Source organism: Schistocerca serialis, chromosome 8 (assembly GCF_023864345.2).
Source record: "Schistocerca serialis cubense isolate TAMUIC-IGC-003099 chromosome 8, iqSchSeri2.2, whole genome shotgun sequence".
Taxonomy (NCBI): domain Eukaryota; kingdom Metazoa; phylum Arthropoda; class Insecta; order Orthoptera; family Acrididae; genus Schistocerca; species Schistocerca serialis.
Window position 1 is genome coordinate 105,726,680 of NC_064645.1, and position 18,270 is coordinate 105,744,949.

General features: G+C 46.2%; 1 protein-coding gene and 1 pseudogene across 1 annotated transcript in view; both read right to left on the bottom strand.

Annotated features, from left to right (window-relative positions):
* The window catches only part of LOC126416506 (uncharacterized), a 656,753-nt gene that overhangs the window by 244,634 nt on the left and 393,849 nt on the right, over positions 1-18,270 (bottom strand). Inside the window, exon 3 of the mRNA XM_050084247.1 lies at positions 15,886-16,115. Coding sequence (XP_049940204.1) covers positions 15,886-16,115 — 230 coding nt within the window. The remainder of the gene's footprint in view (positions 1-15,885; positions 16,116-18,270) is intronic.
* Positions 4,343-4,460, bottom strand: LOC126417339 (5S ribosomal RNA; annotated as a pseudogene).

Below are 18,270 nucleotides of genomic sequence, written 5' to 3' on the forward strand. Positions count from 1 at the left end.
ATATAATAACGGATATAAACACATACAGGGTGGTCCATTGAACGTGACCGGGCCAAATATCTCACGAAATAAGCGTCAAATGAAAAAACTACAAAGAACGAAACTTGTCAAGCTTGAAGGGGGAAACCAGATGGCGCTATGGTTGGCCCGCTAGGTGGCGCTGCCATAGGTCAAACGGATATCAACTGATTTTTTTTAAATAGGAAACCCCATTTTTTATTACATATTCGTGTAGTACGTAAAGAAATACACTCCTGGAAATTGAAATTAGAACACCGTGAATTCATTGTCCCAGGAAGGGGAAACTTTATTGACACATTCCTGTGGTCAGATACATCACATGATCACACTGACAGAACCACAGGCACATAGACACAGGCAACAGAGCATGCACAATGTCGGCACTGGTACAGTGTATATCCACCTTTCGCAGCAATGCAGGCTGCTATTCTCCCATGGAGACGATCGTAGAGATGCTGGATGTAGTCCTGTGGAACGGCTTGCCATGCCATTTCCACCTGGCGCCTCAGTTGGACCAGCGTTCGTGCTGGACGTGCAGACCGCGTGAGACGACGCTTCATCCAGTCCCAAACATGCTCAATGGGGGACAGATCCGGAGATCTTGCTGGCCAGGGTAGTTGACTTACACCTTCTAGAGCACGTTGGGTGGCACGGGATACATGCGGACGTGCATTGTCCTGTTGGAACAGCAAGTTCCCTTGCCGGTCTCGGAATGGTAGAACGATGGGTTCGATGACGGTTTGGATGTACCGTGCACTATTCAGTGTCCCCTCGACGATCACCAGTGGTGTACGGCCAGTGTAGGAGATCGCTCCCCACACCATGATGCTGGGTGTTGGCCCTGTGTGCCTCGGTCGTATGCAGTCCTGATTGTGGCGCTCACCTGCACGGCGCCAAACACGCATACGACCATCATTGGCACCAAGGCAGAAGCGACTCTCATCGCTGAAGACGACACGTCTCCATTCGTCCCTCCATTCACGCCTGTCGCGACACCACTGGAGGCGGGCTGCACGATGTTGGGGCGTGAGCGGAAGACGGCCTAACGGTGTGCGGGACCGTAGCCCAGCTTCATGGAGACGGTTTCGAATGGTCCTCGCCGATACCCCAGGAGCAACAGTGTCCCTAATTTGCTGGGAAGTGGTGGTGCGGTCCCCTACGGCACTGCGTAGGATCCTACGGTCTTGGCGTGCATCCGTGCGTCGCTGCGGTCCGGTCCCAGGTCGACGGGCACGTGCACCTTCCGCCGACCACTAGCGACAACATCGATGTACTGTGGAGACCTCACAGCCCACGTGTTGAGCAATTCGGCGGTACGTCCACCCGGCCTCCCGCATGCCCACTATACGCCCTCGCTCAAAGTCCGTCAACTGCACATACGGTTCACGTCCACGCTGTCGCGGCATGCTACCAGTGTTAAAGACTGCGATGGAGCTCCGTATGCCACGGCAAACTGGCTGACACTGACGGCGGCGGTGCACAAATGCTGCGCAGCTAGCGCCATTCGACGGCCAACACCACGGTTCCTGGTGTGTCCGCTGTGCCGTGCGTGTGATCATTGCTTGTACAGCCCTCTCGCAGTGTCCGGAGCAAGTATGGTGGGTCTGACACACCGGTGTCAATGTGTTCTTTTTTCCATTTCCAGGAGTGTATGAATGTTTTAGTTGTACTACTTTTTTCGCTTTGTGATAGATGGCGCTGTAATAGTCACAAACATATGGCTCACAATTTTAGACGAACAGTTGGTAATAGGTAGGTTTTTTAAATTAAAATACAGAACGTACGTACGTTTGAACATTTTATCTCGGTTGTTCCAATGTGATATATGTTCCTTTGTGAACTTATCATTTCTGAGAAGCCATGCTGTTACAGCGTGATTACCTGTAAATACCACATTAATGCAATAAATGCTCAAAATGATGTTCGTCAACCTCAATGCATTTGGCAATACGTGTAACGACATTCCTCTCAACAGCGAGTATTTCGCCTTCCGTATTGTTCGCACATGCATTGACAATGCGCTGACACATGTTGTCAGGCGCTGTCGGTGGATCACGATAGCAAATATCCTTCAAGTTTCCCCACAGAATGAAATCCGGGTACGTCAGATAAGGTGAACGTGTGGGCCATAGTATGGCGCTTCGACGACCAATCCACCTGTCATGAAATATGCTATTCAATGCCGCTTCAACCGCATATGGATTTTCCGTTGCCCAATAGTGCATATTATGCCGGTTTACGTTACCGCTGTTGGTGAATGACGCTTCCGTTGATAAACAGAACGCGTGCAAACAATCCTTCATCGTCCCGTAATTGCTCTTGTGCCCAGTGGCAGAACTGTACGCGACGTGCAAAGTCGTCACCATGCAATTCCTGGTGCATAGAAATATGGTACGGGTGCAATCGATGTTGATGTAGCATTCTCAATAGCGACGTTTTTGAGATTCCCGATTCTAGCGCAGTTTGTCTGCTACTGATGTGCGGATTAGCCGCGACAGCAGATAAAACACCTACCTGGGCATTATCATTTGTTGCAGGTCGTGGTTGACGTTTCACACGTGGCTGAACACTTCCTGTTTCCTTAAATAATGTAATTATCCGGCGAACGGTCCGGGCACTTGGATGATGTCGTCCAGGATACCGAGCAGCATACATAGCACACGGCCGTTGGGCATTTTGATCACAACAGCCATACATCAACTCGTTATCGACCTTTTCCGCAAAAGGGTAAACGGTCCATTTTAACACGAGTAATGTATCACGAAGCAAATACCGTCCGCGCTGGCGGAATGTTACGTGATACCACATACCTATACGTTTGTCACTATTACAGCGCCATCTATCACAAAGCGAGAAAAGTGGCCCAACTAAAGCATTCATATTTATTTACGTACTACACGAATATGCGATAAAAAATGGGGATTCCTACTTAAAAAAACGCAGTTGATATCTGTTTGACCTATGGCAGCGCCATCTGGCGGGCCAACCATAGCGCCATCTGGTTTCCCCCTTCAAGCTAGACGAGTTTCGTTGTTTGTAGTTTTTTCGTTTGATGCTTATTTCGTGAGATATTTGGCCCGGTCACTATCAATGGACCACCCTGTATATCTTCCACACCTGCTCCTACATCGTTTGATGAACTTCTATCAGACTTGGTATACATATGACTTACCGTCCGGAAAGAATCGTTGTACCTATCAAAAAGTGGGAGTGTAAAGGAAGAGTAGCTCACGACGCGCGAACGCCAGACTTTATTCACCCAGTATTTGAGAATGAGAGCACTTAGTGTCTTCCAGCAAACTTTACACATAATTTCAAACATTTAGGTAACTTTTTCTCGCTGACAACCCTCACAAAATGACGAAAGGTAAAAAGCTTAGCCGGCCGGAGTGGCCGTGCGGTTCTAGGCGCTACAGTCTGGAACCGAGCGACCGCTACGGTCGCAGGTTCGAATCCTGATTCGGGCATGGATGTGTGTGATGTCCTTAGGTTAGTTAGGTTTAATTAGTTCTAAGTTCTAGGCGACTGATGACCTCAGAAGTTAAGTCCCATAGTGGTTAGAGCCATTTGAACCGTTTAAAAAGCTTATCTAAAACTAAGAAACTAAACTCCACCCGAACAGGCCATGAAGGCTCAACGGTACCGACCGTCCGCCGTGTCATCCTCAGCCCACAAGCGTCACTGGATGCAAATATAGAGGGGCATGTAGTCAGCACACCGTGTAAGTTTACGAGACCGAAGCCGCTACTTTTCAATGGAGTTGCTCCACAGTTTGCCTCCCAAGGGCTGAGAGCACACTGCTTGCCAACAGCTCTTTACCAGCAACTATACTAAACTCCACAGTTAACGCACAACTAACACTGTTGTAGAACAAAACCCTACGCAGAACCGAGAGTTATAGAGTTCCAATTTGAGAGCCGCGAGTTAAAGAGGACCGTGACAGAATGGGAACAGGAGACGCAGCGGATACCGACGACATTTGAATTGCTGTGTACTGTTTTCAGCGTAATACACATGCAAAGATAATTGGGACAGGAACTCAAACGAAATGCGTTGAATCTGCAACGAGCTACCGGACATGGTGGATCCAGTAGACTAATATACTCAGAATTAAACTCCGTTCGAACAGGCCATTAAGGCCCAACGGCACCGACCTACCGCCGTGTCATCTTCAGCCCAAGGCGCCACTAGATGGGGATACGGAGGGGCATGTGGTCAGCACACCACTCTCCCGGCCGTTGTCAGTTTTCGTGACCGGAGCCGCTACTTTCCAACCAAGCAGTTCCTCAATTAGCCTCACAAGGGCTGACAGTACCCCGCTTGCCGACAGCGCTCGGCAGACCGGATGGTCACCCATGAAAGTGCTAGCCCAGCCCAACAGCGCTTAACTTCGGTGATCTAATGGGAACCTGTGTTACCGCTGTGGCAAGGCCGTTGACAAACAGTTTATCGCTTACAAGATTTTTGCTGTTCATGCAGTAGAACTGCCGCATCTTGCATTACGTTTTTATTACTTCTTTACTACTAACTGTATTCGCGACGATTTTTCCAGACATTATTCACATACACCACTGAACATGAATGCGCAAGTACATCATTGTACAACAGATAGTTCAGGAGATACGATGTCATAAACTCTGAGAGGCGTGGAATGCTGCCCATCATACATGTTGTTGTTGTTGTGGTCTTCAGTCCTGGGACTGGTTTGATGCAGCTCTCCATGCTACTCAATCCTGTGCAAACTTCTTCACCTCCCAGTACCAACTGCAATCTACATCCTACTGAATCTGCTTAGTGTATTCATCTCTTGGTCTCTACGATTTTTACCCTCCACGGTGCCCTCCAATACTAAATTGGTGATCCCTTGATGCCTCAGGACATGTCCTACCAACCGATCCCTTCTTCTAATCAAGTTTTACCACAAACTCCTCTTCTCCCGAATCCTATTCATTATCTCCTCATTAGTTATGTGATCTACCCATCTAATCTTCAGCACTCTTCTGTAGCACAACATTTCGAAAGCTTCTATTCTTTTCTTCTCCAAACTATTTATCGTCCGTGTTTCACTTCCATACATGGCTACACTCCATACAAATACTTTCAGAAACAACTTCCTGACACTTAAATCTATACTCGATGTTAACAAATTTTTCTTCTTCAGAAACGCTTTCCTTGCCATTGCCAGTCTACATTTTATATCCTCTCTACTTCGACCATCATCAGTTATTTTGCTCCTCAAATAGCAAAACTCCTTTACTACTTTAAGTGTCTCATTTCCTAATCTAATTCCCTCAGCATCACCCTACTTAACTCGACGTCCTTCTTTTATCCTCGTTTTGCTTTTGTTGATGTTCATACATGATGTTTAAATTTATTACTTCTTTGCTACTGAGTCTATTGGTAACACATTTCGCAGACAATATCCACATATGGCGCTGAATGTACCTACAAAATTATACCATTGTACGGCACATAGTTTAGGAGATTACGTCATAAACATTGAACTGGGTCTAGAGAGATATGCTGACCCTGCAGCGACCAGAGATCGGTACTTGGCTTCTTTCTCTGGAACAATACTAACAATACCAAACGCCCCTTGCACCACGTACAGTAGCTCTGTAGGTGATTGTGTGGCCGTGTTATTTCTCCCTTCCCGACACTTTAAATATTAATGACTGTAAATGAGTATGTGAAATCAGGATTATACTGTCACGATTCACGTTTTCAGCATTTGATGTTCCAGAAGTGCTACAAATAAACCTTTGAAACTAATTACTACGAGGGCTGCTCGGAAAGTAATGCATCGCATTTTTTTTCTCAGCCGAAAACAATGCTACGAATGCGAAACGTTACGTACTGTATGTATTATTTGAAGTCTTCTGAGTGGGCGCGCCAAGTTTCCGTCACTAGCGACAGATAGCGTAGCTGCTGGACAGATTCAAAATGCCATCTGTAGGTGATGTACATTACAAACAACGTGTCGTCACTGAAATTCTCACTGCAGAGAAAGAAACTTTGGGGAATATTCACAAACGCTTGTGCAAAGTCTATGGGGCGTCTGCTGTCGACAGAAGTACAGTCAGTCGCTGGACAACAGAGGGTGAGGTCATCAGAAGGCAGTTCGGCGGAGATCCGCGATTGCAGCGGTCGGATGGACAATCCACGGCTGTCACACCTGACGCACGTGACGTAGCCCCCGTGGACTTCAACCTGTTTGGGCCATTAAAGGATGCCATTCGTGGAAGACATTTTTGAGGACGATGAGGAGATGATTCACACAGTGAAGCACTGGTTCCGCCAACATGACAAGGATTGGTACCTTCGGGCATAAACGCTCCTGTTTCGTGCTGGTGGGAGGGCATAGAACGGAATGCAGATTATGTGGAAAAATAAGGTGTGTAGGTAAAACACCATTCTTTCGTGTGTGTGGTTGGTTCAAAATGGTTCAAATGGCTCTGAGCACTATGGGACTCAATTGCTGTGGTCATAAGTCCCCTAGAACTTAGAACTACTTAAACCTAACTAACCTAAGGACAGCACACAACACCGAGCCATCACGAGGCAGAGAAAATCCCTGACCCCGCTGGGAATCGAACCCGGGCGTGGGAAGCGAGAACGCTACCGCACGACCACGAGATGCGGGCTGTGTGCGGTTCTCGTTGTGATGAATACAGAATTGTTGAACAAAAAGTGCGATGCATTACTTTCTGGGCAACCCTCGTAGAAAACTAAAACCTACGAATGACTTTAATTTATGCTTACAGCGAATCCACGGACGTAATTATTTCATTAAGTCTACAACTTTCTTCCGACAGACGGGACAGACGCAGTCCGAAACATTCTGCCGTGTTAACAGGGCCCGAGACAAAGAGAATCAGATAAGACGGGTCGACAAGCCCGGAAACGTATTTACCCTCCGATCGGAGTGGCGTACAAACCACTGCAAAGCACGCGCATTCCTCATGCCGGCTCCTAAAATCTGTTTTCAGTTAACGGGTCTGAGGCGCTTCACAAATTGGTGTCGGGCGGAGGAAGTTGGCGCGATAAGATCTAATTAATGGTGTGTTTGGCCGGACGTCAGTTCCTCGGTATGCTGATCAGGTACCGAGCCGACCGTAAAGATGCCAGATATCCGTCGAGGGCACACAAGCCCCAGGGCTTGTCACCCACAGCGACGGGTCAATCCGAGGCCAACTTTACATAAATTATTCTCTGTGCTGCTTGCTCTCTGTAATACTGCTGACGTCTGTGTGCGTATGTAAGCAGTGTGTGTGTGTGTGTGTGTGTGTGTGTGTGTGTGTATCTGTATGTGTGTGAGGACAATGGCAAAGGAGAAGTTGCTTAAGGTACATCTTGCACTGTTTTTGAAAGATGCGAAACTAGTAAAGTATTTGTGCGTTTGTAACTCTCTGGAGCGAAGTCTGTATAGGATCTGCTTGCCTCAGTTAAACACCCTTACGAAACATTTACTCTGTCATACAGCTTGCTTATAACAATAAAGTTTATTGCAGGCAAGTACTCGCATAACATAATTCGTGGTTGACCGGATTCTACTTACCATATTCAATACCCCTTGAATAGTTCTTAGTCCAAGGGTGCATCACAACATGCTCAGAGCACGTTTTTTATGATTCCTTCCACTAAGCTAGACGAGTTAATCAATATGGTCATGGCTGTTGTGGTCTTCAGTCCAAAGACGGCTTTTTGCAGTTAACAACGCTACTCTACCCTGTTCAAGTACTTTCGTCTCCACATAGCTACCGCAATAGAAATTTATGCCACTCTCCTGCTGTATTACAACTGCTCTCTCTCTCTCTCTCTCTCTCTCTCTCTCTCTCTCTGCAATTTTTGCCCCCGATCCCCCCCCCCCACACACACACACTTACCTCCAGAACAAAACTGATCCTTCCTTGATACCTCAGGAAACGTACTATCAACTGATCACTTCCTTCAGTCAACTTGTACCGAAAAGTTCTCACCATCTGAATTCAGTGCCACCTTATTAGTTATTCCACCTACTCATTTAATCTTTAACAATCTCCTTTAATACGACATTTCGAAATCTTCTTTCATTGTCTGAACTTTGTACTGGCCACATGTTACATCTGTGAAAGACTATACTGCAGACAAATATCTTTAGAAACGAATTCCTCACATTTAAATTTATGTTCAGTGTTAATAAATTTCTCTATTTCTTGGTATGGCCGGTCTACAATGAATGTCCTCTCTGCTTTTGGTATCGTCAGTTGTTTTTCTGTCCAAGTAGGCAAGCATTTACTGCTTTTAGTATCTTGTTTACTAATCTTATTAACTGAGCATCAACTGATTTAACTCATTTGTATCCTAATACCTGTGTTTTATATTTGTTGACGTTCATCTTACCACTTAATTTTGAGGATACTATATATTCCCTTTAATTATTCTTCCTATTGCTGTTTCATCAAAAAACCTCAAAAGTTTTTATTTCTCCTCCCGCAATTTTAATTCTCTTTCCGAATGTTCCGTGGTTTCCTATACTGCTTGCTCTGTGTACAGATTGCATAACATCGGAGATGGACTACAACCCTTTTTCACTCTCTTCTCAGCCAATACTTTCCATTCATGTCCTTCGACTCTCATAGCTTTATTCCGGTTTCTGTACAATTTCTAAACAATATTTCGCTCCCAGTATTTTATCCCTGCTACCCTCGGAATTTCAAAGAGTGTATCGCTGACCACACTGTCAAAAGCTATCTCTAAATCTAAAAATGCTTTCAACGTCGGTTTGTCTTTTTTCAGGAACTTCGTGTAAATGTTGGCTCTCACCATGTTTGACGCAGTCTTACGTTGTAGAATGTTTGTGCGAGTATTTGCCTGCTATAAACTCTTCCTGCTACTCACCAACAACATGAACAGAGTGTGCAATCTCACGCTATTGCGATGGTGCTCTATCGGAAGATCATGGTAGTAGAAACAGAAAAAAATCAGATCACCAGAATCAGATGCAAGGTGGGCAGACATGGCGGCGTACAGTGCCCCACCACTGGTCTTAACGGAAGCGTAGCGGATGGCACTTCACGCCATTTCACACGGTCTGCGGAACGTAAGTCGTGATGGAGACAGTCTCAGAGAAGTCACAAGTTCAGCTATCCTTTTGGTGGTTTGGGAGCGGCGTTCATCGAGAGCTGTCTGCAGGCATCAAAAAATGGTTCAGATGGCTCTGAGCACTATGGGACTTAACACCTATGGTCATCAGTCCCCTAGAACTTAGAACTACTTAAACCTAACTAACCTAAGGACAGCACACAACACCCAGTCATCACGAGGCAGAGAAAACCCCTGTCCCCGCCGGGAATCGAACCCGGGAACCCGGGCGCGGGAAGCGAGAACGCTACCGCATGACCACGAGCTGCGGACTCTGCAGGCATCAATTAAATCCCTATTTGATATTACAATGAAATGAATACCCCTAGCTGCATTCAGGCATTGATATAAGTCAACGGGGATAGTTCAAAATGCGTGCCCCGACCGGGACTCGAACCTGGGATCTCCTGCTTACGTGGCACACGCTCTATCCATCTGAACCACGGAGAACACATAGGTTAGTGCGACTGCAGAGACTTATCTCTGGCACGCGTCCCGTGAGACCCACATTCCCAACCTATTGCCCCCCCCCCCCCCCCGTATTCGTAAGCTCCTCATTCGTAAGCTCCTCATGGATGCTAGATAACTAAGGTGCATCAAGATGTTTCAAAGCGGAATTTTTGGAAGAAGAATAGCAAGGTGACCACAGAGCGATTCAAGTTATTGTCAAAGAATTACTCAGAGCCTATGAAACGTCCAGAGCGTCCTGACGCCTTTGCATTACGTCGCGCTCACACCCACACCTCCAGATGTCAGACAGTCAGATCTGTACCAAACGTTATATATCGACAGAGTATCATCCAGAACTCCGATATATTTTGTCCCACATCTTGTCGTCCAGGAGAACGTGCGTAAACAGTAAGTAATAAGTAAACAGCTGACCTCAGGAGCACAGGAAAAGCATAACTGTGGGCGTCTGTCATGTACAGCTCACCTCGGGAAATTCGTAGAGCACTGGTTTGTCGTATCAAGGGTCCCGGTTTCGAGCCGTCGTTTTGCCAATTTCTCTACTGTACCAAGTGTGAAACTGTCATGTGGGACAATATGTTCCTGACATGTGAAATGACTGCTCGTAGTTTACAGCAGTTTTCTATTGGCAGTCCGCTTTCGTTTCGTTTATTGGAAAGTAGCAAACTTATTGAGCAAATTAGTAGCTTCGCAGAATATCAAATGGTTCAAATGGCTCTGAGCACTATGGGACTTAACTTCTGAGGTCATCAGTCCCCTAGAATTTAAACTACTTAAACCTAACTAACCTAAGGACATCACACACATTCACGCCCGAGGCAGGATTCGAACCTGCGACCGTAGCGGTCGCGCGGTTCCAGACTGTAGCGCCTAGAGCCGCTCGACCACTCCGGCCGGCCTTCGCAGAATAAATACAAACAATCGGAACAGAAGAATAGAGCAACATTTGCATCGCACATGCGAAAGTGTTAACAGTAATAATAATAACAATAATAACTAACTGCTGGATGTCATCTATAAACTCCGAACAGTCCCTTTACATCAGAAACATATTGTCCTACATAACTACAAAAACTGGAGTGACCAGGGCTCAATCCGGGGGCCCTTGCCACGACGAACTAACGCACTACCCAATTCCCGATTGGAGTGCCACACGACAGACGATCACAGTTATGCTCTTCCTGTGCTTTGTAGATCATATGGTACTTACTATTTACAATTTACGCACATTCTCCTGGACGATAGCGCATAGCACAAATTATATCGGTGTTGAATGGTACTCTATCGATGTACAGCACTTGGTACCGATCTGACCGTCTGACATCTAGAGTAGAGCTCCTATATAATAGGCTGAATCGTCCGCTTTGTTTTCCCCATTTCTGAGGCTTCAGCAGTTTTTACCTTGTGGGTGGTTAACCTATCCACACAATTTTTTACAGTATTCCTACAAAATATTTGACATCGCATGTATGAAGTGAACCAATCAGTAATTGATGTTTATAGATATGTTTAGAATGCCATTTTCATACAACAGAAAAATTTAAATGTAATATTACACAGCCATAGAAATGTAGGCTCGGAACTTGGGTGATAACTTGTAAATATTAAATGTAATGAGTTACGTATTCGGTACCAATCTCTTAAAATATGGGTGTTACGCAGTAACAGCCTGTGGCTGTTTATTAGTTTTGCCTTTATACAGCCATTTGTAAAAGAGGTGTTTATGTTTGATTCAAAAGGATGTATTTTAAGAAATGCCGCATTTTTATTGTACAGAGGTGGGGGAAAGTATAATTTCATTCTACAGTGAAACGAATTTTATTAATAGTTTCATCTATCATTTAACCAGTATTCATTTTGTGTACTTCGTGACAGGTTTATCGCTTGGTGAGTTGTGATAAAAACTTTATTCTTTGAAGGTTATGTTACTTGTGCAGGTTCCCTCACAATGGTTCAAATGGTTCAAATGGCTCTGAGCACTATGGGACTTAACTGCTACGGTCATCAGTCCCCTAGAACTTAGAACTACTTAAACCTAACTAACCTAAGGACAGCACACAACACCCAGCCATCACGAGGCAGAGAAAATCCCTGACCCCGCCGGGAATCGAACCCGGGAACCCGGGCGTGGGAAGCGAGAACGCTACCGCACGACCACGAGATGCGGGCCCCTCACAATGACCAATCCGCTATAAAAGTATCTGAATCATTACTCGATCTACCGTGCCTATATAAGAAATGGGGTTAAGAGTTATTCAGTTCGTGTTTTTATGTTTATGATAAGACATATAAGTACATAAAAAATATTCCTTTCCACTTTTACAATTGCGAAAATATCTAAAGAATCGAAAAATTTTGAGACGAGCTGCTTCAGTACATTTTCGACTAGGAAGAAACGGAATTGCATACAACTGTTTGTAACTATTTTTATTAGCGTTTGTTTCCAAAACACAACTGAGCGCCAGGTGGTTCCCAATTGTCTCTCTGGTATTCTATGGTCCATCTTTTTCTTCGTTCAGGGTAACTAAGAAATCTAAACATGTGAAAACCACTTTTACAATAGTTAGTGCAGTTCACAGCTGAGCAGCCCACCGATATTTACGACGAATTCTTCAATACCTTTAACAATAAATCTCCACCCGTATCGTGACTCGTATGTAAACAAGTACGAATATTAGTATCCTGTACTTTGGGGAAAACATGGAGGACAGTCCGTTCAGGTTATAGCAGTCTTAATCTGGAAGTTTCCGTGTCAGGCTTTAATCGTAATAGTTCGTTGAGCTCTCCCTGCCATCTTTGGATGGAGCACATATATGTTCTGTAACAATATTCTTCCATACCTGCCCATACCTCACACCTCGCACCTCACAGACGCACACACACACACACACACACACATCTCACGCTTCACACACACATATACATATACACACACACACACACACACAAATAAATAAATAAGAGGGTGATTAGTGCTCTTACGCCTGTATGAAACGATATATTTTGATGTAATACGATGCTGCTAGAAGAGAGAACTGCTTCAGTGTACGTGAGTTGTTCTCATTAGCTGGAAAACTTTCAACCAAAAGGCTATCAGAGTAATATTTTAAACCTGATTGTTCCTTCATGAGAGTTATTCTGGTGGCGAACTTCCTAGAGCGAGGTCAGTCATTTTTCAGTCGTTTCATACTATTAATAGAGTTCCCAATGTTCTTCAGCCTTCCAGAGCCCAGTTATAATAAATAAAGGGTGGTTTCTTCCGCTATGTACGAACTCTAGGGATTGATGTATGAGAGGATACAGAACAAAAAAGGTCTAATGAACTTGTCCGGAAATGCTTGGTTTCCATGCTAGAGACCATTTATTGAATCATACATTTTTATAGAGCACGCAGCCACAGTCACAGTATGTGTTGAAAATAGTTTCCATGTGCCTCAACGCATCCGTATGCGCACCGTAGCAGATTCTGTGTCACTCGTTCACATCAGCCAGGCTACATCCGACCAGAGTCAAAGGCAGCATGAATACGCTGCTCCAGTGTCTCCACTTCTAGAATGGGCTCTGCGTGCACGATACTTCTGAGACGGCCCCATAACAAGAAACCACACGGTTTGAGATCCGGTGAAGGAGCAGGTCACGCAGATGGACGCCCTCGTCCGATCCGTCGACCAAGGAAGACACGACTGAGATGCGTCCGTACGTTAACGGCGAAAAGGGCTGGAGCACCATCATGTGGCAGCCACATAACCCTTCGAATCGTCAATGGCACATCTTCCAGCAGGGGAGGCAAAGTCACCCGCAAGGAACGCCGATAGTTCCAGCCTGTTAGTCTGCGTGGAAGGAAGACTGGTCTCAAAATACGGTCACCAGTTCCCCGGCCCACAAATTCAGGCAGTACCGATGCTAATGAACTGATGTGACCATACTATAGGGGTTCTGCAGACACACGGTCGTCTGGCTTACACTGCATTGGCAGGCCAACTGGCTGGTTGTTGCACCACATCCACTAGAAGGTGAGTCAGCAAGAGAAATGAATCGGACACAACATTACCAGTTAAATGGCAGGTGCGGGCGCTGGGGCATGATGTATGGGGAACAGTATCACCCTCTAGGAGGAAACCTAGCATACTGTAAATGTGCTGCATGGTAACGCGTATAAGACCGCAATGTCTGTAACAATGTATGACTGAATAAATGATCTCTAGCGTGGAAACCATTCATATTTGGACATCAGTTCATTTGACCTTTATTGTTCCGTATCCTCCTATCGATCAATCCCCAGAGTTTGTATATGGTGGAAAAATCACCGTGTATGTTACTCTCCAATCACCCCTACGACAGGGCCGTACTGTAGACCGCTGTCCCATGCCCCCCCCCTCCCCCCCCCCCCCCCCCACACACACACCCAGCATCAGCATGAATGGCATGTGGTTGGTACAGAACTCTCCCAACTGTTGATGTCAGACAGCAATATCACAAAGTGAGTCCACCTTGATGGAAAACACCTTGTTATTCGTTTATTTCTTTATCATCCCAAACTAGTTTCGGCGACAAATATCACCAACATCAGTGTGTTTTTTTATTTTATTTTTTTTTAATCTAAAACATGCAGAAAATGGTATGGTTGTACAAACACAGTAAAACATTATTACATTTTTACAAATCGTCTTTTGAAATATGGTTTTATATTGATACTTTCATACTACCTTATTTATTGTATGCTGCAGCATGCAGTAAGGAAAAATTCCGTCACGGTGGTACCGCGAGGACTACGTGTTGTCTCTATGCGGTACATCTACATCTACATCTACCTTTACATTTATACTCCGCAAGCCTCCCAACGGTGTGTGGCGAATGGCACTTTACGTGCGACTGTCATTACCTCCCTTTTCTGTTCTAGTCGCGTATGGTTCGCGGGAAAAACGACTGTCGGAAAGCTTCCGTGCGCGCTCGAATCTCTCTAATTTTACATTCGTGATCTCCTCGGGAGGTATAAGTAGGGGGAAGCAATATATTCGATACCTCATCCAAAAACGCACCTTCTCGAAACCTGGACAGCAAGCTACACCGCGATGCAGAGCGCCTGTCTTGCGGAGTCTGCCACTTGAGTTTGCTCAACATCTCCGTAACGCTATCACGGTTACCAAATAACCCTGTGACGAAACGCGCCGCTCTTCTTTGGATCTTCTCTATCTCCTCCGTCAACCCGATCTGGTACGGATCCCACACTGATGAGCAATACTCAAGTATAGGTCGAACGAGTGTTTTGTAAGCCACCTCCTTTGTTGATGGACTACATTTTCTAATGACTCTGCCAATGAATCTCAACCTGGTACCCGTCTTACCAACAATTAATTTTATATGATCATTCCACTTCAAATCGGCCCGCACGCATACTCCCAGATATTTTACAGAAGTAACTGCTACCAGTGTTTGTTCCGCTATCATATAATCATACAATAAAGGATCCTTCTTTCTATGTATTCGCAATACATTACATTTGTCTATGTTAAGGGTCAGTTGCCACTCCCTGCACCAAGTGCTTATCTGCTGCAGATCTTCCTGCATTTCGTTACAATTTTCTAATGCTGCAACTTCTCTGTATACTACAGCATAATCCGCGAAAAGCCGCACGGAACTTCCGACAGTATCTACTAGGTCATTTATATATATTGTGAAAAGCAATGGTCCCGTAACATTCCCCTGTGGCACGCCAGAGGTTACTTTAACGCGTCTCCATTGAGAACACATGCTGTGTTCTGTTTGCTAAAAACTCGTCATTCCAGCCACACAGCTGGTCTGATATTCCGTAGGCTCTTACTTTCTTTATCAGGCGACAGTGCGGAACTGTATCGAACGCCTTCCGGAAGTCAAGGAAAATGGCATCTACCTGGGAGCCTGTATCTAATATTTTCTGGGTCTCATGTTTCCGGAATCCATGTTGACTCCTACAGAGTAGATTCTGGGTTTCCAAAATCGACATGATACGCGAGCAAATAACATGTTCTAAAATTCTACAACAGATCGACGTCAGAGATATAGGTCTATGGTTTTGCGCATCTGCTCGACGACCCTTCTTGAAGACTACATGTGCTCTTTTCCAATAATTTGGAACCTTCCGTTCCTCTAGAGACTTGCGGTACACGGCTGTTAGAAGGGGGGCAAGTTCTACTCGAGACTTGTTGCCCGCTAATCCGCTGGCGTCACTGAATGACACGGGTTGGCCATCGAGAAGGCGGGGCGAGTGCTCGACGAGCAGGCCGCGGTACTCACGTAGAAGTAGAGGGTGACGGAGTGCGCCTTGGCGGCGACGCAGGTGAGCGTGTCGGAGTGGCAGCAGCCCGCGTCGTCCCCGCAGCGGTGCAGCGTGGCGCAGTGCGGGATGTAGCGCTTGTTGGGGTGCGGGTACTCGTCCTTGACGCGCACCAGCCGCGCCGCCGGCACGCGGCACTCGTGCTCGCGGTTCACCCGCAGCGCGTTCTCCACCGCCAGCTGGACCTCGTCTGCAACACAGCGCCGAGCCACGTCACACGCCTGACACGCGCACTGTGGGGCGCACCAAATATACACCACTGGCCATTAAAATTGTTGCACCACGAAGATGACGTGCTACAGACGCGAAATTTAACTGACAGGAAGAAGATGCTGTGATATGCAAATGATCAGCTTTTCAGAGCATTCACACAAGGATGGCGCAGGTGGCGACACCTACAACGTGCTGACATGAGGAAAGTTTCCAACCGATTTCTCATACACAAACAGCAGCTGACCGGCGTTGCCTGGTGAAATGGTGTTGTGATGCCTCGTGTAAGGAGGAGAAATGCGTACCATCACGTTTCCGACTTTGATAAAGGTCGGATTGTAGCCTATCGCGATTGCGGTTTATCGTATCGCGACATTGCTGCTCGCGCTTGTCGAGATCCAATTACGGTTAGCAGAATATGGAATCGGTGGGTTCAGGAGGGTAATACGGAACGCCGTACTGGATCCAAACAGCCTCGTATCGCTAGCAGTCGAGATGACAGGTGCCGGAAGGCTGTAACGGATCGTGCAGCCACGTCTCGATCCCTGACTCAGCTGATGGGGACGTTTGCAAGACAACAACAACCATCCGCACGAACAGTTCGACGACGTTTGCAGCAGCATGGACTATCAGCTCGGAGACCATGGCTGCGGTTACCCTTGACGCTGCATCACAGACACCAGCGCCTGCGATGGTATACTCGACGACGAACCTGGTTGTACGAATGGCAAAACGTCATTTTTTCGGATGAATCCAGGTTCTCTCTACAGCATCATGATGGTCACGTCCGTGTTTGGCGACATAGCGGTGAACGCACATTGGAAGCGTGTATTCGTCATCGCCATACCGGCGTATCACGCGGCGTGATGGTATGGAGTGCCATTGGTTACACGTCTCCGTCACCTCTTGTTCGCACTGGCGGCACTTTGAACAGTGGACGTTACATTTTCAGATGTGTTACGACCAGTGGCTCTACGCTTCATTCGATCCCTGCGAAACCCTACATTTCAGCAGGATAATGCACGACCGTATGTTGCAGGTCCCATACGGGCCTTTCTGGATACAGAAAATGTTCAGCTGCTGCCCTGGCCAGCACATTCTCCAGATCTCTCACCAACTGAAAACGTCTGATCAATGGTGGCCGAGCAACTGGCTCGTCGCAATACGCCAGTCAGTACTCTTGATGAACTGTGGTATCGTATTCAAGCTGCATGGGCAGCTGTACCTGTACACGCCAACCAAGCTCTGTTTGACTCAATGCCCAGGCGTATCAAGGGCGTTATTACGGCCAGAGGTAGTTGTTCTGGGTACTGATTTCTCAGGATCTATGCACCCAAATTCCGTGAAAATGTAATCACATGTCAGTTCTAGTATAATATATTTGACCAATGAATACCCGTTTATCATCTGCATTTTTTCTTGATGTAGCAATTTTAATGGCCAGTAGTGTAGTATATGGGGTATTCGGCGCTGGCGTGCGGCGCCATGCTGCCGGCACCCACACCTCGTGCTACAAGTCTATCCACGGTGTATTGCTTACTGCATGCAGAACCTCGTCTGCAGTGCAACACAAAGCAGCATAATAAAACTAACGCGCATTGCTGTATAAAGCAGCTTTTGATGCGCACCAGTCGCAGATAATTGTGCGCTGTCGTTTTTCTGTGGATGTGTGCTTTACACCCAGCAATAACGAGAGTACGGGATGCGCCAGCCATTATATTACTCGGTAACGTACTGATGATGCTCGAAGTAGAGAGAATACAAAATGGAATGGCAAGGAAAGCGTTTCTGAAGAAGAGAGAATTATTGACATCGAGTATAGTTTTAAGTGTCAGGAAGTCGTTTCTGAAAGTATTTGTATGAAGCTTACCCGTGTATGGAAGTGAAACATGGACGATAAATAGTTTGGACAAGAAGAGAATAGACACTTTCGAAACGTGGTGCTACAGAAGAATGCTGAAGATTAGATGGGTAGATCACGTAACTAATGAGGAGGTACTGAATAGACTTGGGGGGAAGAGGAATTTGTGGCACAACTTGACTAGATAAAGGGGTCGGTTGCTAGGACACGGTCTGAGGCATCAAGGGATCATCAGTTTCGTTATGGAGGGCAGCGTGGAGGGTAGAAACTGTAG